Below are 21,856 nucleotides of genomic sequence, written 5' to 3'. Positions count from 1 at the left end.
ATGAAATCAAAATGATGAAAAGTCTCCTAAAGCTCAGATTAGAGGCCTGAGGAGAAGGTGGAGGCCTTTAAAAGGCCTCCATAGGTCTTAGGACAACTAAACAATCACTTTCACTCTTGCATATACAGAGCTGAGCTACGAGAAAGCTCAAGATCGACTTTACAAAGATAAATCGGATCCTTTGGGTGGGGAAGGGGGAACCATACACAGACTGTCGGATGATCCTGCCTATACAGGTGGCTTCGGCAGACTGTAGTCAAATCTGTATGGAGATGTTTATGTTGAAAGTCCTACAATCCCACAGCCAATGTAATGTCAGGCGGCTGCTATAAGCCTGGACATTTATGTTGTGGCGAGAACCAAATCAGATGAGCAGCAGCAAAAACCAAAGGAATACGGCAGCAGTAAACGGAGGACATTGGTGTAATGATCTGATAATGACTACTTCAGCGTTACAGAGAAAAATCAAGCTGTGGTGCAGGGGTCTACAGAGCTGGAAGCCGTACAACAATGAAGGCCCCCAATGAAGACCACCCATGTATGAAAACCATATAACACAGGATTGCCAGCCAAGTAACAAAAAGGGGCAATGCTGAGCGTCAACAACAGTTGTCAGTTCCCTTCCCTCACCTTTATATGGACCAGCACAAAGAAAAGCTCTGGTCCAGAGGGACGGGCACCCTCCAGATATGCGGCAAGGGACACCACCAATCTGTAGCTGCTGGTCCAGAGGGACAGGCACCCCCCAGATGAGCAGTGAGGGAGACCTCCGATCTGCAGCTGCTGGTCCAGAGGGACGGGCACCCTCCAGATGTGCGGCGAGGGAGACCACCAATCTGCAGCTGCTGGTCCAGAGGGACAGGCACCCCCCAGATGAGCAGAGAGGGAGACCACGGATCTGTAGCTGCTGGTCCAGAGGGACGGGCACAGGTTATTAGGGGTGTTGTTCGATCTCCAGCGATTCATAGAACAGAACAGCGATGACCTGTGTGGTCCGGTGAGTGTCTGCCGGGCATCGGCACCCACCGCCCCATAACCAGGGCGCTCGTGTAGGAGAAGCTCCAGGATGCATCGAGCGCCTGAATAATTCATACAGCAGATCTATCTGCTCTTACAGGTAACGAGTTACTGGGTGAATTCAAGGGCTGCGGCCAACACACGCCGGCCATATGTGTGGAGGGGGATGGGGCGGCCAGAGGCACATTGCACCCGTGTACCAGAGCTGAACTTGTGTCTAACTCTTCCAATACACAGATGTGAAAATCAGGCTCCTGCTGGTAATGGGAACGTTGCTGTCACCAGCTCCCCTCCCCCTTAGCCAGAGGTTTACTGAAGACCCCGATGCTGCCATATTGTTCCTCCAGTGAAGCAGAGCACGATGCCGGGCTTCATAGAGCAAACTAGATCCTGCATTACTTGTCTCTGCAAAAATCAACACGCACAGTTTGGGGGTGAAATCCGAAGGATAATCCCTTTAAAAAAAAGGGTTCATATTGGCAATAACTCCCCCCTCGCTGCTCATCTGGAGGGTGCCTGTCGGGGACGGCCAAAAATCAGTGGTTACGACGGGTGTCCCGGCAGAACCTGCTGAAGGAGCGACGTTTCCTGACACTGTGGATACGCATTTCGTGCGAATCTTCCACATGGATTTGGCTGCAGAAAATCCACAATACAGCACCCGAAGACTGCTGAAACTGTGCGGAAACCGACCGGATGTAGTCGCCTTCATGTATCCATCCTAAATATTAATCCACCGGACGGTAAATAAATGACCCTTCACTATATAGTGTAGAAATGATAAAATACGAGAGCTGGACCTTATTTATACCAGGAAAGTATTGCGCGGAAGAAAAAAGTGATGGCGGAATAATTAAATAGGGGTTGTAATCTGAATCCATCGGTGTCGTTCTGCTGCCACCTAGTGGCACAATGCGGTATCTCCCTGCACTGATCGCCCGCAGCTGTACATGAGACGCCACTAAAGGATAGTGCCAGGCATTACATTTGGGGTTTACACCCTGCTCCATACAGCTCCTCGTCATCCTCTCCACACTGCTGTTAACTCTTTAGTTGCTGCCTCCCTGCATCCTTAGGGTTAATAGGACTCTGATTTCTTCTTGCCGTCACCAGCCGCGTTTAGGAGCGGGGAGGGTTTGGGAACGGCAGGAAAGGATTCACAGATGATAAATCCATTTTTTATTAAATGAGAGCCCCTGCACGACACTGGAAAAGTCATTTAGTAAACAGCGACAGTCCGCCACATGTGGGGTCCGGCTCCCCCCTCCTCATCCTCGTAATCACAACAATAAATGGCCGCCTTTCAATGTTGCCTATGGGATTCTCCAGCTGCTGCAAGACTACTACTCCCAGCAGGTCAGCAGCTTGACTGGGACTGAGGCGCAATACCTGGCACTGCCACCATCGATCGTACGGCGCTGTTTCGGCCCTCAATTCCTCACGGAGTACAGTACGGTAATGGAGACGCGGCCCCCAGACAGAAGGCATTAGCGCCCAGGTCTGTCATCGCGTCTCCAAAACTTTTTACACATGTAGAAGATGCAGTTGCAATCTCGTCTTACAAGCGGAAACACAACGAGGATGGGAGAAGAGGAACGCTGCGAGAATATCAAGCGAGACATTAAAGTGTCCGCCCGAATTACACCTCGATAAGAGGAGAGGGACGAGGAGTCTTATCGGGAAGCGCCGCCGCCTCCGCTGTATCAGGGATGATGAATGGAGGCGGCCGGGGAAACGCCGATTATGTTATTCCCCGGTCGCGCACACGTGCATGCGGCCGACGCACGGAGACAAGACTAATATTTGGAAGGTGTAAGGGGCGATGGGATGATGGAGCACCGGGGCGCAGGAACACCGAGCGCTGCCTCCAAAGATTCCTATCATTATGCAGAATCTTGTTCCCTGTCTTGGGAGCCATGTAAGAAGTTTCAGCGAGGACAGGATGAAGCTGGAAAGTTTACAAAAAAGGAGGCCTCACTACGTCTAAAGGGAAAATGCACCCCTGGAATTGCTGGGGTCCAAACTGAGAGACCCCCTACTCCTGAGAACATGAGCCTCTGCACTGTCCAGGTGGGCACCAGACTCCACAGAACATGCATACACGTGCCGGCGGGCACCAGACGCCGCACAACGTGAGCACACGTGCAGGAGGCCACAAGACGCCGCACAACGCGAGCACACGTGCCGGAGGCCACAAGACGCCGCACAACGCGAGCACACGTGCCGGAGGACACCAGACGCCTGCACAACGCGAGCACACGTGCCGGAGGACACCAGACGCCGCACAACGCGAGCACACGTGCCGGAGGACACCAGACGCCGCACAACGCGAGCACACGTGCCGGAGGACACCAGACGCCACACAACGCGAGCACACGTGCCGGAGGACACCAGACGCCGCACAACGTGAGCACACGTGCCGGAGGACACCAGACGCCGCACAACGTGAGCATACCAGGCGACACAGAACTGCCCCAGGAGTCTGGAGGAGCCGTGCTGGTGGCCATATTGGTTAGTCACCCAGCTTTCTAGAAACTGTTGAAATGACTGTGCGCTCCTTCCAAGACGCTGGTGGAGCCGGATTTACCCCTGTCTGACGCGTTTCACACCTGCTTCTTCTCATCACTGAGGGCCACAGGCCGCTTTGGAACGGCAGCTGCAAGACATAAAATGTGTGTTTTCTCCACGTCCGTGGAGCCTGCCGGCCAAGCTCAGGTTTATCCGCTCTCCCCGCACAGAATCCAGCCATTTATGGGCAAGCCGGTGAGAGAAAGCAGAGGCCGGCTGAAATGTTTATGGAAAGCAGAGCGGCCTAACCCTGCCGTCCACGGCTCTCGTTCATGGGATTCATTAACACTTTAGTGCCAGGTTATCCGGTGGAGAGATGCGGAGAAATCCTCGGAGCCGCTCCTCCCTGCGTGACCCAGTGTCACCTTCACCTTGGAGGCCTGTGCAACAACAGCTGCAAGACGTCCCGAGGAGGGTCAATGAGGGGGAAGAGATTTCTATACAAACACCGACAATAGGGGCCAGAGTGGGGGGGGGGGGGGGGGTTTATAATAAAGGGTCCCTTCTAAATGCCATAGGATATTGGACAGTGTGGCAGTAAAAGAAAAAATAAATATACATCTCCCCCTTCATTAAAGGAGTTGTCTCCGCTTCTTAAAAGGGAATTTGTCAGCAGGATTTTGCTACCTCATCTGAAAGCAGCATAATGTAGGCAAAGAGACCCTGAATCCAGTGATGTGTAACTTAGATTACTGAGTGCAGTAGTGGTGAGAGTTTTTAGATGTAAAGCTGCCCCCAACCACACCACAGCTTTGTGAGTACATTGTATATTGACTGTGAGCTGCTAATTAGTGCTGGAGATGTGGCTGTACCAGGAGGCACAAGGGCATCCAGTCTGGGCAGTGATGAGCTCCTGCTGATAAAGCACTCATTGCATCGAAACTACAGCACAAAGCCTAATAAATCACATGGCTGAATTCAGTGTCTTAGCCCCTACAGAATGCTGCCCTCCGATTACATGGCAAAGACCTGCAACATTGCGAACTTACTTCCGATTACAAATAAGATCTGTTCCCAAAAACAGAGTGATTTTTTTAATTGTATAGTATTGTATTGTATTTATGGCTTGTTTACTAGGTTACCGGCCACCTCTGCTGTACATCAGGGGTGGCCGATCTCCTTGGTAAGGAGCGTGCACGTACAAGAGAAGCGCAGCTCTGAGGAGGACAGATTTCTTCTCCAGCGAAGCTGCCTTTGTCACTAGTTGTAATTAAAATTTCCTCTACCGTTTTGTGTACACAGCTCCTATGCAGACGTATGGGTGCCTGAATGTAGTCTGATTCTGCAGTTGTGCATCATTCCCTTCATACATTGTGAGAAGAAAAGGGAGCAACAAGACTGCGGAGATGGGAGTACACAGTGTTTGTGGTCGGTAACCGTGGAGACACTCGGGTTGGAATAGTCGCTGTATACATAAAACAAGACATTCTTGAAGGGTTTGTCAGAACCTGACAAGTTATCCCCCATCATTGGTAACTTCGAGGTGCCATTGATCCCGGATGGGACAAACCCTTTAAATAAAAAGTTGCTACATTTATTACACACAGTAGAAGGTGGATGCAAAAGTATACACACCCTTAGGAAGAATTAAGACTATATTGATTTGAATTGATAGAATTAGTGTTGATACCTGGATGACTTTGTAGAAGTAGGCGTATTGCCGGGCCGTGTTCTTGTACTGGCTGAAGACGTCGTGGATGGCTTGTGTGTTCTGGAGGTGCTGCACCTCCTCCTCCTGGAAGTACAGGGGGGTGTCGTACTCGCCCGGCAGCGTCTTGATGTAAGGGAGCCAGAATGAATTGGGATTTGCTCGCTCGCACAGCAGGTGGAAGGCCAGGGTGATATTCCCCATCGCTTGCAGAATGCGGTCCTGGGAGTACAGCGACCCTGAACACACGGAGGAGGAAGAGACGTAATGCAAAAAGTAGCGACTGAAGGGCATGCAATTTACCAAGATGGCAATGAAACATCTGGAGCGATCCTTAAAGGATGACAATCTATCCCCTTATCTACACAATGGGGTATATCTTGCTGATTGCAACGTTCCAGAGTCTTGTCCTGAATCCAGCAGAGCTGTGAGCGTTCGGCCTTCACTCAGTTAAATGCAGAGCGCTCCGCTGTGTCCAGCCATCGCATAGACAATGCATGGCGCAGAGGCGGAGCAGCACAGCTCCGCGGACACCGGACACGTCTCCAGTCTCCAGATTCAAGGTCACTGTCACCAACATCCTACTTTTGATTCCTGGAACAATAAGCGGTGCCAAAGGCTTATAAAAGCCCCTGATCTCCAAATCAAAGTAGTAACCATATATGAAAGTTATGACCCAGCTACCGGATTTGGAAAATGCAGGTCTTAATATAGGGACCCCCATTATCTGCATAGGTGAGGGGACCCAGAGGTTGGAGCCGCATCTATCAGACACGTCAGCAATAACTGCAGATAAAGGTCTGATGCGGATGGCCAACCTCAAGTGTCATATGACATGGACCGCATCCCTTTAATTGCATTACAACACACCAATACTGTCTGCACATGTAGCAGAGCTGAATCTGCGTCATATAACCCCAGAAGCTGTGCCAGACTACAGCATGATGAAGACCACCCGGGGAATGAGTGGCCGTCATCTGACCGACACAGCGAGACACAGCCAGCGTTCTTACCCAGGACTGAGTGCTTCGCAGATTCCACAGTCATCAGTAACTTCCTTGGTACCCAGAGAAATAATTCTTCAGCCTATGGGGAAGAAACAAAGTCTTACATCTCCAAGAAGCTTAGCCTTCTCCATGCTTTACACTGCAGCACTGCTCAGACTGGATGGGTGAATAGATGCTGGTGAGGCCCATTCCGGCCTGTATTAGAAGTCTCCACTACTCCGCAGATTAGTGTCCCCCATACTGCCTGACCTGGAGGATTGCCGGTTGGGTACGAGGTCATCGCTGGGGAGCGACACGTGACTTCCTGCCAAAAAAGCTAATCAAAGCAAGAGCCCTGTGGATGTGAGCATGTAGGAGGCCGCACATTCCCGACAGGTTCGAAGAGCCCCGAGGATGTGGGCAAATATGAGGCCGAAGATCCCCGACGGGTCCGAAGAGACCTGAGGATGTGGGTATGTAGGAGGCCGCAGATCCCCAAGGGGTCCGAAGAGCCTCGAGGATGTGGGTATGTAGGAGGCTGCAGATCCCAGACAGGTCAGAAGAGACCTGAGGATGTGGGTATGTAGGAGGCTGCAGATCCCAGACAGGTCAGAAGAGACCTCAGGATGTGGGTATGTAGGAGGCTGCAGATCCCCGACAGGTCAGAAGAGACCTGAGGATGTGGGTATGTAGGAGGCTGCAGATCCCAGACAGGTCAGAAGAGACCTGAGGATGTGGGTATGTAGGAGGCTGCAGATCCCAGACAGGTCAGAAGAGCCTTGAGGATGTGGGTATGTAGGAGGCTGCAGATCCCAGACAGGTCAGAAGAGCCTCGAGGATGTGGGTATGTAGGAGGCTGCAGATCCCCCGACAGGTCTGACAATCTCAGATTTTGATACTTAAAGTAAATTCAAATTAAATTTTGTTCTGCAGCAGTAAAAAAATAAATAAAATTATAATAATTCGGAAACCAATATATTTATTTCCCCTGATCTCAAAATCGCACAAAATAAAAGATTAGGGGCTGGCAAATGCAAACAAAAATAAGAAGTTTACCCGAGGACTGAGCAATCAGAGATTAATTTTTCTTTTAGCTCTTATTCCATATTCACCAGCCGGAGGACAAACGTCTCCTGTGATTGCGTCTGCAGATAATGGTGCAGAGGCAGCGACTGCGCTCCATTATCCGGGACGGCCATTAATATACACCAGATACCTGCTGACTGCATTTACTGGGAACAGAATACAATCCGGAATTTATTTATTTTTTTAGCGCTGTTTACAAATCATGTGAAAGTGATCTGCGCGCACTGCGGGAAAGACGCCACAACGTGTCCTGACATAGGGGGGGAGGAACATAGGACAGGAAAAAAAAGGGAATTTTGTTTACTTACCGTAAATTCCTTTTCTTCTAGCTCCTATTGGGAGACCCAGGCAATTGGGGTGTATAGCTTCTGCCTCCGGAGGCCACACAAAGTATTACACTTTAAAAAGTGTAACCCCTCCCCTCTGCCTATACACCCTCCCGTGGATCACGGGCTCCTCAGTTTTGGTGCAAAAGCAGGAAGGAGAAAACTTATAAATTGGTCTAAGGTAAACTCAATCCGAAGGATGTTCGGAGAACTGAAAACCATGAACCAAAAGAACAATTCAACATGAACAACATGTGTACACAAAAGAACAACAGCCCGAAGGGAACAGGGGCGGGTGCTGGGTCTCCCAATAGGAGCTAGAAGAAAAAGGAATTTACGGTAAGTAAACAAAATTCCCTTCTTCTTTGTCGCTCCATTGGGAGACCCAGACAATTGGGACGTCCAAAAGCAGTCCCTGGGTGGGTAAAAGAATACCTCAATAAAAAGAGCCGAAAACGGCCCCCTCTTACAGGTGGGCAACCGCCGCCTGAAGGACTCGCCTACCTAGCATAGGTATGCACTTGATAGTGTTTCGTGAAAGTGTGCAGACTAGACCACGTCGCTGCCTGACACACCTGCTGAGCCGTAGCCCGGTGCCGCAATGCCCAGGACGCACCCACGGCTCTGGTAGAATAGGCTTTCAGCCCTGAAGGAAGCGGAAGCCCAGAAAAACGGTAGGCTTCAAGAATCGGTTCCTTGATCCACCGAGCCAAGGTTGACTTGGAAGCCTGCGAACCCTTACGCTGGCCAGCGACAAGGACAAAGAGCGCATCTGAACGACGCAGGGGCGCCGTACGAGACACGTAGAGCCGGAGTGCTCTCACCAGATCCAAAGAGTGCAAATTCTTTTCACATTGGTGAATTGGATTAGGGCAAAATGAAGGTAAGGAGATATCCTGATTGAGATGAAAAGTAGATACCACCTTAGGGAGAAATTCCGGAACCGGACGCAGAACCACCTTATCCTGGTGAAAACCAGGAAGGGGGCTTTGCATGACAGCGCTGCAAGCTCAGACACTCTCCGGAGTGATGTAATTGCCACTAGAAAGGCCACCTTTTGCGAAAGACATGATAAAGAGACATCCCGCAGCGGCTCGAAAGGTGGTTTCTGAAGAGCCGTTAGCACCCTGTTAAGATCCCAGGGTTCCAGCGGACGCTTGTAAGGTGGGACTATGTGGCAAACTCCCTGCAGGAACGTGCGGACCTGCGGAATCCTGGCTAGACGCTTTTGAAAAAATACGGAGAGCACCGATACTTGTCCCTTGAGAGAGCCGAGTGACAAACCCTTGTCCATTCCGGATTGGAGGAATGAAAGAAAAGTGGGTAAGGCAAACGGCCATGGAGAGAAACCGTTATCAGAGCACCAGGATAAGAAGATTTGCCAAGACCTGTAATAGATCTTGGCGGACGTTGGCTTCCTGGCTTGTCTCATGGTGGCAATGACATCCTGAGATAACCCTGAAGACGCTAGGAGCCAGGACTCAATGGCCACACAGTCAGGTTGAGGGCCACAGAATTCAGATGGAAAAATGGCCCTTGTGACAGCAAGTCTGGGCGGTCTGGAAGCGCCCACGGCTGACCCACTGTGAGATGCCACAGATCCGGGTACCACGACCGCCTCGGCCAGTCTGGAGCGACGAGAATGGCGCGACGGCAGTCGGACCTGATCTTGCGTAACACTCTGGGCAGCATCGCCAGAGGAGGAAACACATAAGGCAGTCGAAACTGCGACCAGTCCTGAACCAACGCGTCCGCCGCCAGAGCTCTGTGATCCTGAGACCGTTTTTTGTTGTTGTGCCGTGACGCCATGAGATCGACGTCCGGCGTTCCCCAGCGGCGACAGATCTCTCGAAACACGTCTGGGTGCAGAGACCATTCCCCCGCGTCCATGCCCTGACGACTGAGAAAATCTGCTTCCCAGTTTTCTACGCCCGGGATGTGAACTGCGGAGATGGTGGAGGCTGTGGCTTCACTGCAGAATCCGCCGGACTTCCTGGAAGGCTTGACGACTGCGAGTGCCGCCTTGGTGGTCGATGTATGCGACGGCAGTGGCGTTGTCCGACTGGATACGGATCTGCCTGCCCTCCAGCCACCGCTGAAAAGCCAATAGGGCTAGATACACTGCCCTTATTTCCAGAACATTGTTCTGAAGGGAAGACTATCGGAGTCCAGGTTCCCTGAGCCCTGCGGTGGAGAAAAAACGCTCCCCACCCTGACAGGCTCGCGTCCGTGGTGACCACAGCCCAGGTTGGGGGTAGGAAGGATTTTCCCTGCGATAGAGAATTGGGAAGGAGCCACCACTGAAGTGACGTCTTGGTTGCAAGGGAAAGAGACATTCCTGTCGAGGGAAGCCGACCTCCTGTCCCATTTGCGGAGAATGTCCCATTGGAGCTGCCGTAGATTGAATTGCGCGAACGGCACTGCCTCCATCTTCCCCAGGAAGTGCATGAGGCGCCTTAAGGGGTGTGACTGACTCCGAAGAAGTGATTGCACCCCTGCCTGCAGAGAAAGCTGTTTGTCTCGCGGTAGCTTGACTACCGCTGACTGTGTATGAAACTCCATCCCGAGGTAAGTCAGTGATTGGGTCGGTGTCAACTTGGATTTTGGGAAGTTGATGATCCACCCGAACTGCTGGAGAGTCGTCAGAGCGACTGTAAGGCTGTGTTGACACGCCACCCGAGAAGGGGCCCTGACTAGGAGATCGTCTAGGTAGGGAATCACCAAGTGGCCCTGAGAGTGTAGGACCGCCACGACGGATGCCATGACTTTGGTGAAAACCCATGGGGCTGTCGACAGGCCGAAAGGCAATGCCACGAACTGAAGGTGTTCGTCCCTAATGGCGAAACGCAAGAAGCGTTGATGTTCGGGTGCGATCGGCACGTGGAGATAAGCATCTTTGATGTCGATCGATGCTAGGAAGTCTCCTTGTGACATCGAGGCGATGACCGAGCGGAGAGATTCCATCCGAAAGCTTCTGGTTCTCACGTGTCTGTTGAGCAGTTTGAGGTCCAGAACGGGACGGAATGATCCGTCCTTTTTTGGCACCACGAACAAGTTGGAGTAAAAGCCGCGACCACGTTCCTGAAGGGGAACGGGGGGGGGTCACAACTCCTTCTGTCTTCAGAGCGTCCACCGCCTGAAAAAGTGCGTCGGCCCGAGCGGGGGGCGGAGAGGTTCTGAAGAAACGAGCCGCAGGACGAGAGCTGAACTCTATCCTGTAACCGTGAGACAGAATGTTTCTCACCCATCGGTCTTGAACATGTGGCCACCAGGCGTCGCCAAAGCGGGAGAGCCTGCCACCGACCGAGGATGCGGTTAGGGGATGCCGAGAGTCATGAGGAGGCCGCCTTGGAGGCAGTGCCTCCTGCGGCCTTTTGGGGGCGTGACTTGGACCGCCACGCATAGGAGTTCCTCTGGCCTTTCTCCTGCCTGCTGGACGAAGAGGATTGGGGCTTGGCGGAGGGACGAAAGGACCGAAACCTCGATTGTATTTTCCGTTGTTGAGGTCTCTTAGGTCTGGACTGGGGTAAGGAGGAGTCCTTTCCCTTGGATTCCTTAATAATCTCATCCAACCGTTCGCCAAACAAGCGTTCGCCAGAAAACGGCAAACCGGTTAAGAACCTCTTGGAGGCCGAGTCTGCCTTCCATTCGCGCAGCCACATGGCCCTGCGGACTGCCACAGAGTTAGCGGATGCCACAGCTGTACGGCTAGCCGAGTCTAGGACTGCGTTCATGGCGTAGGAAGAAAAAGCTGACGCTTGAGAAGTCAAAGACGCAACTTGCGGAGCAGAATTACATGTGACAGCATTAATCTCAGTCAGACAAGCCGAGATAGCTTGGAGTGCCCACACGGCTGCAAAGGCCGGGGCAAAAGACGCGCCCGTGGCCTCATAGATGGACTTCACCAGGAGCTCTATCTGCCTGTCAGTGGCATCCTTTAGCGATGAGCCATCTGCCACCGATACCACAGATCTAGCCGACAATCTAGAGACTGGAGGATGCACCTTGGGACATTGAGCCCACCCCTTAACGACTTCAGCGGGGAAGGGGTAACGCGTGTCAGTGAGGCGCTTAGTAAAGCGCTTGTCCGGAACCGCTCTGGGCTTCTGGACAGCGTCTCTGAAGTTAGAGTGATCGAAGAACACACTACGTGTACGTTTGGGGAACCGAAACTGGTTTCTCCTGCTGAGACGCCGACTCCTCCACAGTAGGAGGCGAGGGAGAGAGATCCAACACCTGGTTGATGGACGAGATAAGATCATTCACTAATGCGTCCCCCTCAGGTGTATCAAGGTTAAGGGCGACGTCAGGGTCAGAACCCTGAGCTGCGACGTCCGCCTCGTCCTCCAGAGAGTCCTCAAGCTGGGAACCCGAGCAGCGAGAGGAAGTCGGGGAAGATTCCCAGCGAGCCCGCTTAGCCTGTCTAGGACTGTGGTCCTGGCAGGAGTCCTCCGCGTGGGACCTAGGGCCCAACCTGGGAGCGCGCTGCGGCTCAGACCGAGAGGGGCCTGGAGGTGATGATCCAACAGGGGCCGGGGCCTGTGTAAGGACCGGTCTGGACTGCAAAGCTTCTAGCAGCTTGGCAGACCATTTTTCCATAGACTGAGCCATGGATTGTGAAAGTGACTCAGAGAGTTTCTCAGCAAAAGAGGAGAACTCTGTCCCTGCCGCCTGGACAGGGGGAGCAGGGGGGTCTACATGAGCCGAGGGGTCCACTAGTGACCGAGGCTCCGGCTGAGCAAGTGAAACAGGGGTCGAGCATTGCTCACAGTGAGGGTAGGTGGAACCCGCAGGTAACATAGCCCCACAAGAGGTACAGGCCGCAAAAAAACCCTGTGCCTTAACAGCTTTGCTCCTTGTGGACGACATGCTGTTGTCTCCTAGGAGAATGATCACTGAGGGTATATGGGCAAAAACAGGGTATACAGCCCGACCGAACAGAAATATATATATATAAATACGTATCTATTCCGGCACCCTGGGGGGGGACCAGCAGCGGGTGACCGGTGTGGCTTACCGACCGCTAACAAGCGGAGTGTGTGCCTCCAGATTCCCAGCTTTAGGTCCCCTGGAGCTGCAGAGCTGTTCCTGAGAATCCTCCACCGGCAGAATGCCCAAAAAATGGCTGCCGGAGATCTCAGGGGAGGAGTGGAGCTGTGGGCGGCGCCAGGAAAGTGCAGGAATCTGGAGTCCCCACTGTGATCAGTGAGGGGGGAGGAAACATGCAGGATGCTCCAGCCCTCACATCCGACGTCAGGTCGGCAGTCCCGCCCTTACCCCTGACAGGCAGGCCCGGGGGCGGGATTTTTGCGTCTAGGCCGCGATGAAGCCGGGGACTAAATTTGAGACCGCGCCCGACAAGCAGGCACGGTCGGCGCGGAAGTCTGCCGGTCTTCTCATTCAGCAGCTGCCGCAGCGTCCGGGAAGAAGGTGCGCTCCTGCATATTCCCCAATGGGGACACAGAGTACCTTAGAGTTGCAGGGCCCGGTCCCTGAGGTTGAATAGACTCCGGTCCGGCAGATTCCCACAGGGGCTGCGGAGGGAGCACGGTCCCAGCAAATGGCTGACCGTTCAGGATCCCACTTCTCCCAGAGCCGCTAAGGGATGGTGAAGGAGACGGCATGAGGCTCCGGCCTTTGTACCCGCAATGGGTACCTCAACCTTAACAACACCGCCGACATAGTGGGGTGAGAAGGGAACATGCCGGGGGCCCCGTGGGGGCCCTCTTTTCTTCCGACATAACTAATATGAGAATGCATGAGTGGATGTGTGCCTCCTTCCACACAAAGCATAAAACTGAGGAGCCCGTGATCCACGGGAGGGTGTATAGGCAGAGGGGAGGGGGTTACACTTTTTAAAGTGTAATACTTTGTGTGTGCCTCCGGAGGCAGAAGCTATACACCCCAATTGTCTGGGTCTCCCAATGGAGCGACAAAGAAAGTATCATAATAACATAACCAAAAGCAAAGAGACAACTAGAGGCCGATGAAAAACCATGGGTTGACACCAACAGTACTACTTAAAGGGATATTCCAGCCTAAGTGTGTTCTTGACGAGGGTCCGGTCACAGGAGGTCGGTATGGAGAGTCCCGCACTCATCGAACCAGTATCAGTGCCCAATCCCATCCCCTGCCTTATGGACAATCACTAAAAAGGGGACCAGAGACGCCCACTTCCATCCTGTGACTGAGATCAGCACTGGTGTGGCCCACCAGACAACTGGGGCCGGCTGCAAAGAACAGAACCTGCCGGACTGACAAAAAAAAGTAAGTAACAGAGGCGGCAATATTCCAGTCCTGCATCAGCTTCAGTCTCGTCCCAGATGTCACCGTCCCCCCCCCATCTATCAGTATCTATGACTTCGCTCTGTCATGGCACTAGACGGAAAAACCTTTAGAGATTTGGCTTGGACAGCCTTTTTAAGATGCAAGGTCTCCCAACAATGTTATTCTGGAGGGATCCTTCTCTAAGACCCCTGGTGGTGAAGGGTTATGTGGCCAAAAGCACCAATAATCAAAATAAGCCATTACATGGTTGTCCACTTGGGGGGGTGGGGTTGTCTGGTCTCAACATCCCACCACCCGCCGTGCTGAACGGCTACAAGCTCCGGGATGAACCGCTGCAGATCGGCTCCTATTCAAAAAGATAAGGAAAGAGCAGCTGATCTGCAGGACGAGGAAGCTGGCGCTGCACTTCATGGCTCCAGTCAAGCCATTTCCATCTGGCTGGCACATATAAGGGTGATTTCCAGGGGGCTCAGGTGTGAGACACCCCCCCCCCCCCCCCAACAATCTGATATCAATGGTGTATCCTGTGGATAAGTCTATTCATAGAGAATGGACAACCCTGCTGGTGGTCTCCAAGTCGAGAGGGCAGTGATTGCCGCCTCTGATACCACTTACCTGCACAGATCAGGCATGTTGCAATGTAACATGCACAATCCTTCTCTCCCGATGTCAGACACTTTATATTGTATGTGGGATGCACTGATACGATACATATTGCCATCATAATGGAGGGGAGTCCAGACGAGGCTACTATTACTCCCATCATATGTCTCAAGATACTGGGGGGGGGGGGGGGATTTCTGAGTAGGCAATTTCAACATTAAAGATGAGACTTACCTTTATTTCTCGTGTCGCTTTCAATCCAAAACCCTCATTGGGGAAATCGGTCAGTTCAAAGCCCTCGGTGGAGGCGCCGTTCTCCTTTGCCCATTGGATCAGCTCAGGAAAATAGTCTTCCCTTTTGCCATCAAAAATTACAGATAAACCTGCTGTGATTGGATAAGGCGGTATATGAGGACCGGATCTGATATTCTGCACTGGGCGCATAGAAATTAGACGCTGGTGTATCACATATTACAAAGGAGGAGCTCAAAAACCTCTCAAAGAGGACACGAGCAGAGAAGTAAAGATAGATATTCGAGATTTTACTGACCTTTCTGCTTCTTGCGAATCCTCTCGACCAGTCCCCGGATCTGCACGTATTCCTCCCACTCTCTACCCGGTGCGGAGCTGGGATTACTGCACTCTGCAAAGAAGGGAATTTTGTTTACTTACCGTAAATTCCTTTTCTTCTAGCTCTAATTGGGAGACCCAGACAATTGTTTTTTGTTTTTTGCTGGGTCTCCCAATAGAGCGAAAAAGAAAATATAATGCCCATTATTACCATCAACAACTGAATAATACACATGTCTAAAAATAAATATACAGCTAATCAAAATACTCACCACATCTAAGGAAAAAAAAAAACAATGAACAAAGCTGCTACTAACATAAAAAAGGTTATAAAATTTATATTTTTTATTTAAATACATCATTAAAAAGGGGTTTGTTTTAATATATATTATATATATATATATATATATATATAAAAATAAATAAAATATATGTTTTTATTATTCATTGCAAGGTAAAAAAAAAAAATTATGAATATGTCAGAATAGGATACGTGGTGAGCAATGTACATATCAGATAGGAGAACCAACATAGCAACCCTGGACCACCTGACAAGCTATCAATCGAAACATACGTCAGAAATTCAGGGGGTCCAGGGTTGCGGTGTTGGTCATGTGGCAGAGAGTTGCAACAGACAACCTGTCAGAAGGGGTTATGTATTAGTAACAGGACATACCAGATAGGAGAATCACACAGCAACCCGGGATACCCTGAACCTCTGACGTATATTTTGCTTGATAGCTTGAAAAAGCTATCAAGCGAAACGCAAGTCAGGGTGTCCAGGGTTGCTGTGTGGTTCTCCTATCTGGTATGTCCTGTTACTAATACATAACCCCTTCTGACAGGTTGACTGTTGCAACTCTCTGCCATATGACCTTTGTATTGTTTACTTCATTGGGAAAGATATGTACAGCGGTACTAATCTATAAACCAGACATTGTCACTGCACCACTTATTTTACTCCTGCCCCCCCCTTCCTACATCTGATGTGTTTTTGTACGCACTTTGAACATTGCTCACCAAATATCACAATCTGACAGATTTGTATTTTTTTCTCTTGCCACAAATCGGTTTTTAAATCACAAAAACGTTTTTTAATGACTTAAGATAAAAATAAATTATGACCATTTTTAGAGGTTTCCTCTTTGGTGTTTGACAAGTGTCTAAAAAATGTTATTATACTCCACAGCTGTACTCTAGAGAAGACAAATGAACGAGGGTCCGGGCTAGTGGTCAGGTCAGTATGGGCATTAGATGGCAACCCTCCTGCATTATGCTCCAGAGCTGCACTCACTATTCTGCTGGTGCAGTCACTGTGTACATACATTACTGATCCTGAGTTACATCCTGTATTATACTCCAGAGCTGCACTCACTATTCTGCTGGTGCTGTCACTGTGTATATACATTACTGATCCTGAGTTACCTCCTGTGTTATACTCCAGAGCTGCACTCACTATTCTGCAGTCAATGTGTACATACATTACTGATCTAGCCTCGCTCCATCATCTTCATTCTCAGGATAGGGGTCCCGGCAGCCCCCGCTCGCCTCTTGACCCCACAGCTCTGACAATTTCTTACTTTGTAATAAGTCGCTGATCAGATTCATCATCTCTTTTGGGGACACAGACGCTGCGGCTCCGCTCCCCGACTTCTGAGTTTTCACTCGACTTTTCTTTCCCATTTTGGATTCTCTCTGCAAAAAAATGAGCAAAAAACTAAACTTGTTTGTCATTGAAGGACGGAGACTTCTGGAGACGCGTTTTGCTGACCAATCGCCTCTTGTGGGTGACCGGCTCCCCTAAGTGTGGGCTCCGAGACGTGGCTGGTTTCCCCTACCCAGGGGAAAGATTCCTTAGGAGACTACATATCCTCCTTAAAGGGAATGCACACTTGCAGCCGACGCTCCCCCTTCATTATTTCCCTATTCCCGTTTTCCACGTTACCTTTATTTCCTACGGAGACTCTTAAAACAAATTCAGGCAACACCTGCAAAAAATAAAATAATAATTAGCATATAAGCATAAAGAGTCAGGAATGATCAAGATCTAAAAGCTCAGGACCTGCTGTTATCTAAGGTCTAGATATGCTATAGAGCCCTCCAGGCAATATGAAGCACCCCTATGCTTTACACTGCAGCTCTGCCCTTTCAGATACAAAACCTCATTAGAACACTACAAGCATCTAAAGCAGCAGAGAGAAAAAGACTATCCTATAACTGCGGCACTGGGGGGTGAGGAGCCTCGATAAGTGGGGGGCTGGAGAGTCTGCGTCTGAGAATGCAAAAATCATCATCAAAAACATGGGGGGGGGGGGGGGGGACAAAACCACCACTAGTACAGGAATCCAGTATCATTTCACCCTGGAAAAGCATAATTATTATGTCACTGGCGCCATGGTAACAGAAGAAAGAAAGGGATTTAAAATATCACAAACAGTCGCAGCACAAAATGGGGATCAGCCGTCACATCCCTTCTAGGGGTGACACAGAGACCCGCCCCACGCTGTATAGGGGCCACGCAGGGCATCCGACCCGCCCCCTTCTAAGGGCGACGCAGCACAACCCCCCACTCCCCTCTAGTATTCTAGATTGATGGCAATACCACCAGACAGACCACGCTGATCAGTACCTATTCATTTCTAATTCTGGAAATATCCCTTTAACAAGTCTTCTGGCTTTGCCAATACCGCAGTACCAAGTGAGACCCTGCACCATCAAGTTTTTGGTTGCCCTTTCTTTTCCATTGTGGCAAAGAGCAAGTTTGCATATTTTTGTATTACACCCCCCCCCCCCCCCCGAATTAACCTTTGCCAATAAGCCATAGCAGCCCATCAGATTAAGTCTCCCCCCCCCCCCAGCATCTTTGGAGTCTGTGCATCTCTGCCGCACTCTCCAGCTGCTCTCCCTCCTCCCAGTCAGGGAGTCGGGTCTATGAGCCTATGACACTTATCTGTCTTTTTCTGACCTCTGCTGATTTATAAGCACAGACCACATCAAAGGAGAGGTGAACTCTAACCCAGTCATAAAGCCCCCTGTGGGAGCTTAGAAAAAAAATAAAAAAAATAATGACAAAATGTCAGAACAAGCTCACTGATGGATCCTCAGTTAACTCATTCAGCAGCTTAAATTGTGCAGGGAAACAAAGAGCCTGTTAAAGTCAAACAGCACAAAATGTAAAGTTACACTCGAGTGCAAACGTGAGCCCCAAATACATTCATTTAACACAAAATTATACATCTGCCCCCGAAAGGTGGCTACAAGCCTTGTACTTTCCTTCTGCTACTGATTGATGAGCAGTTTGACAGCTGGACGCCCCTTATAGAGAACCCTCCTGACATGTCAATTTTAGTAAAAACTTATGCAAATAATTCAGGACCCTCTTTTCTCATACATTGCACTGTCCCTCTGCTGTTCCTCCTGGAAATTAAAATGAAAACTGATCATTAGGTGATGCCCTGTCTCTTGTAACAGGACATGACACAGAAACTGATTGTCCATTGTAAACCTGTGCAGGAACAGAGGCCAACCGGAAACACCCAGCTGTCAGTATAATGGGGCACGTCCAGGAGGAACAACAGAGGAATCGCACAGCACAAAGTCTTTATATATCAATAGTCATAACCAACAGCTCTCTAACAGATGCCAAAACTACAACTCCCAGCATGCCCTGCAACAGCAGCCTCCAACCTGTGGCTTTCTAGTGGTGGAGACACCATAACTAACTGAAAGGTACCTGGACTTGCTGGGATTTGTAGTTTTCCTTCTGGTAGAACGTCGCTGATAATTGACTATTTGTATAAAGCTGGAGGTTGTTCAGGGCATGCTGGGAATTGTAGTTTCCCAGCTACTGAAGTGCCACAGACTGGAGGCCACTGGTCTATAGCTACCAGCCATCTATGACCTGCAATGGCTGGAACGTGAGGGTCCTCCAGTACAGATCCCCTGAGGTGATGGAGCATAAAGTGGCAAGCAAAAATCTCAGCACCCCGGTCCAAATGACTGTTATTGGGAACAGTTAAAGCAAGTTGAAGATGAAATCTCTAAAATGCAAAACATTATAGATAGCATTCCCTTAAGATTTTTGAAAGAAAAAAAAAAATTCTTTTACATTTTTAAAAATGAACAAAAAAGGAAAAATGGGCCTATACAAAAGTTTGTGCACCCTGCATTATTAGTACCCAATACCACCCCCCTTTGGCAAGTATCAGAGCTGGTAAATGCCTTTTTGTAGCAGCCAAGAATCTTACAATTCTTGTTTGAGGGAAGCACTGCTCTTCCTTGGAGAAGTCTTCCAGTTGTGGGAGATTCCTGGCTCGTCTTGCAAGCACTGCTCTTCCTTGGAGAAGTCTTCCAGTTGTGGGAGATTCCTGGCTCGTCTTGCATGCGCTGCTCTTCCTTGGAGAATTCTTCCAGTTGTGTGAGATTCCTGGCTTGTCTTGCATGCGCTGCTCTTCCTTGGAGAAGTCTTCCAGTTGTGGGAGATTCCTGGCTCGTCTTGCAAGCACTGCTCTTCCTTGGAGAAGTCTTCCAGTTGTGGGAGATTCCTGGCTCGTCTTGCATGCGCTGCTCTTCCTTGGAGAAGTCTTCCAGTTGTGGGAGATTCCTGGCTCGTCTTGCATGCGCTGCTCTTCCTTGGAGAAGTCTTCCAGTTGTGGGAGATTCCTGGCTCGTCTTGCAAGCACTGCTCTTCCTTGGAGAAGTCTTCCAGTTGTGGGAGATTCCTGGCTCGTCTTGCATGCGCTGCTCTTTCTTGGAGAAGTCTTCCAGTTGTGGGAGATTCCTGGCTCGTCTTGCAAGCACTGCTCTTCCTTGGAGAAGTCTTCCAGTTGTGGGAGATTCCTGGCTCGTCTTGCAAGCACTGCTTTTCCTTGGAGAAGTCTTCCAGTTGTGTGAGATTCCTGGCTTGTCTTGCAAGCACTGCTCTTCCTTGGAGAAGTCTTCCAGTTGTGGGAGATTCCTGGCTCGTCTTGCAAGCACTGCTCTTCCTTGGAGAAGTCTTCCAGTTGTGTGAGATTCCTGGCTCATCTTGCATGCACTGCTCTTTGAGGTCTAGCCACAACTTTTCTATGATATGCAGATCAGGGGGTTGTGAGGCCACTGTAAACCCTTCAGTTTGAGCTTTTTGAGGTAATCTATTGGGAATTTTGATGTGTTTAGGGTCATTATCTATTTGTAGAATCAGTACATTTTTCTCTTCTCAGTTTCTCCACTGTTTTTTTTTTTTACGTGGCGTTGTTTACATCACAAATTTGTTGAAATTTAATTGAATCCATTCTTCCCTCTACCTGTGAAATGTTCCCCGTGCTATTGGCTGTAACACAACCCCCAAAGCATGAATGATCCATCCACATGCTTAATGGTTGTCGACATGTTTTTTTTCCCCTGAAATTCTGTGCCCTTTTTCTCTCTCTCCACACATACCTGTGATCATTGTGGCCATAAAATTCTATTTTAATCTTATCAGTCCATATGACTTGTTTCCACAATGCATCAGGCTTGCTTAGATGTTCTTTTGCAGACTTCTGATGCTGAATGTTATGGTGAGGATGCAGTAGAGGTTTTCTTCTGATGACTCTTTCGTGAAGGTCATATTTGCGCCGGTGTCTCTGAACAGTAGAACAATGTACCACAGCTCCAGAGTCTGATAGATATTCCTAAATGTCTTTTGCATTCAGGTGGGGGTTCTGATTTGCCTCCCTAGTAATCCTACCAGCAGCTCTCACAGATATTTGTCTTGGTCTTCCAGTACTTCTCTTGACCTCCACTGTTCCTGGTAATTGACATTTCTTGATTACATTTTGAACTGAGGACAGGGAAACTTGAAAACGCTTTGCTATCTTCTTATAGCCTTCTCCTGCTTTGTGGGCCTCCACCAGTTTCAGAGTGCTAGGCAGCTGCTTAGGAGAACCCATGGCTGCTGATTTTGGCACAAGGTTAGAGGAGGCCGGGGTTATATAAAACTGGAACATTTACAACATCTGATGATAGTAAACACGATATAACCCTAACAGGCCAATTAAGATCTGAAACCTCGGTGAAGTTATCTGAGCACACAAATCTCCAAGGGTGTCCAAACGTTTGCATAAAACTTATTGTCCTTTCTGTAATTTTTCTAATGTAAAAATGAAAATATATATATTTTTTGGCCTAAAATGCAAAGGGAATACAACTTCCTGCCTTTTAGAGATCATTCACAATAACAGTAATTCTGACCAGAGGTACCAAAACTTTTGCATGTCACTGTATGGCGAGGATAAGCGGCACCCCAGGATCCACAACCAAAAAGGTCAGTGACCCCCAAGCCTCAGGCGCTACCCCGGGCCACTCACTGCCCTAGAGATGAATGGACTGGAAGCAGACACTCCGTCCATTGACTTCCATGGGGGAAAAAGGCCTTGTGTCCAGCAGAGGGCGCTACAGAGCCAGTGCCCTATGTGCGGAGCTGCAGATGAGTGCAAGCTCCTGGGGCCATTCCGCAGTGCGTAGGACGTGCGGGGAACAGAGGGGGAGCAGCCCGCACTCACCTCCCGGTCCCCCGGTCACACCAGCGGCCTGTGCCCGTCACCGGCCGGGAAGAACCAGCCGTACAGCGCCGAAGAGATGGGGAGAGAGGAACCCAGCACAACCAAACCTACCCGACAGCGTCCAGCATCAATCTGCAGCGATTGGCCTGCGCACGGCCTATGAAGCCTATGATTGGTCACATCACCCGCCCATCACGCACACCTTACAGCGCACAACATACTACATCTGTCAGGTTTGGT

At 50.0% G+C, this 21,856-nt stretch overlaps 1 protein-coding gene and 1 long non-coding RNA gene across 2 annotated transcripts in view; one reads left to right on the top strand and one right to left on the bottom strand.

Annotated features, from left to right (window-relative positions):
* LOC142257500 (uncharacterized) overlaps positions 1 to 16,329 on the top strand; it is a 183,093-nt gene extending 166,764 nt beyond the window's left edge. Inside the window, exon 3 of the long non-coding RNA XR_012727636.1 lies at positions 16,282 to 16,329. This is a non-coding gene — a long non-coding RNA (uncharacterized LOC142257500). The remainder of the gene's footprint in view (positions 1 to 16,281) is intronic.
* The window catches only part of SETD3 (SET domain containing 3, actin N3(tau)-histidine methyltransferase), a 34,406-nt gene extending 12,678 nt beyond the window's left edge, over positions 1 to 21,728 (bottom strand). Inside the window, exons 1-7 of the mRNA XM_075329640.1 lie at positions 21,617 to 21,728; positions 17,038 to 17,080; positions 16,673 to 16,787; positions 15,073 to 15,165; positions 14,757 to 14,908; positions 6,247 to 6,319; positions 5,216 to 5,472 (exon numbers count right to left, since the gene is read on the bottom strand). Coding sequence (XP_075185755.1) covers positions 5,216 to 5,472; positions 6,247 to 6,319; positions 14,757 to 14,908; positions 15,073 to 15,165; positions 16,673 to 16,775 — 678 coding nt within the window. The 5' untranslated portion in view covers positions 16,776 to 16,787; positions 17,038 to 17,080; positions 21,617 to 21,728. The remainder of the gene's footprint in view (positions 1 to 5,215; positions 5,473 to 6,246; positions 6,320 to 14,756; positions 14,909 to 15,072; positions 15,166 to 16,672; positions 16,788 to 17,037; positions 17,081 to 21,616) is intronic.
* Positions 21,729 to 21,856: the final 128 nt, after the last annotated feature.

Source organism: Anomaloglossus baeobatrachus, chromosome 12 (genome assembly GCF_048569485.1).
Source record: "Anomaloglossus baeobatrachus isolate aAnoBae1 chromosome 12, aAnoBae1.hap1, whole genome shotgun sequence".
Lineage (NCBI taxonomy): Eukaryota > Metazoa > Chordata > Amphibia > Anura > Aromobatidae > Anomaloglossus > Anomaloglossus baeobatrachus.
The sequence above is the reverse complement of the archived record's forward strand: the minus strand, read 5'-3'. Positions and strand labels throughout refer to the sequence as shown.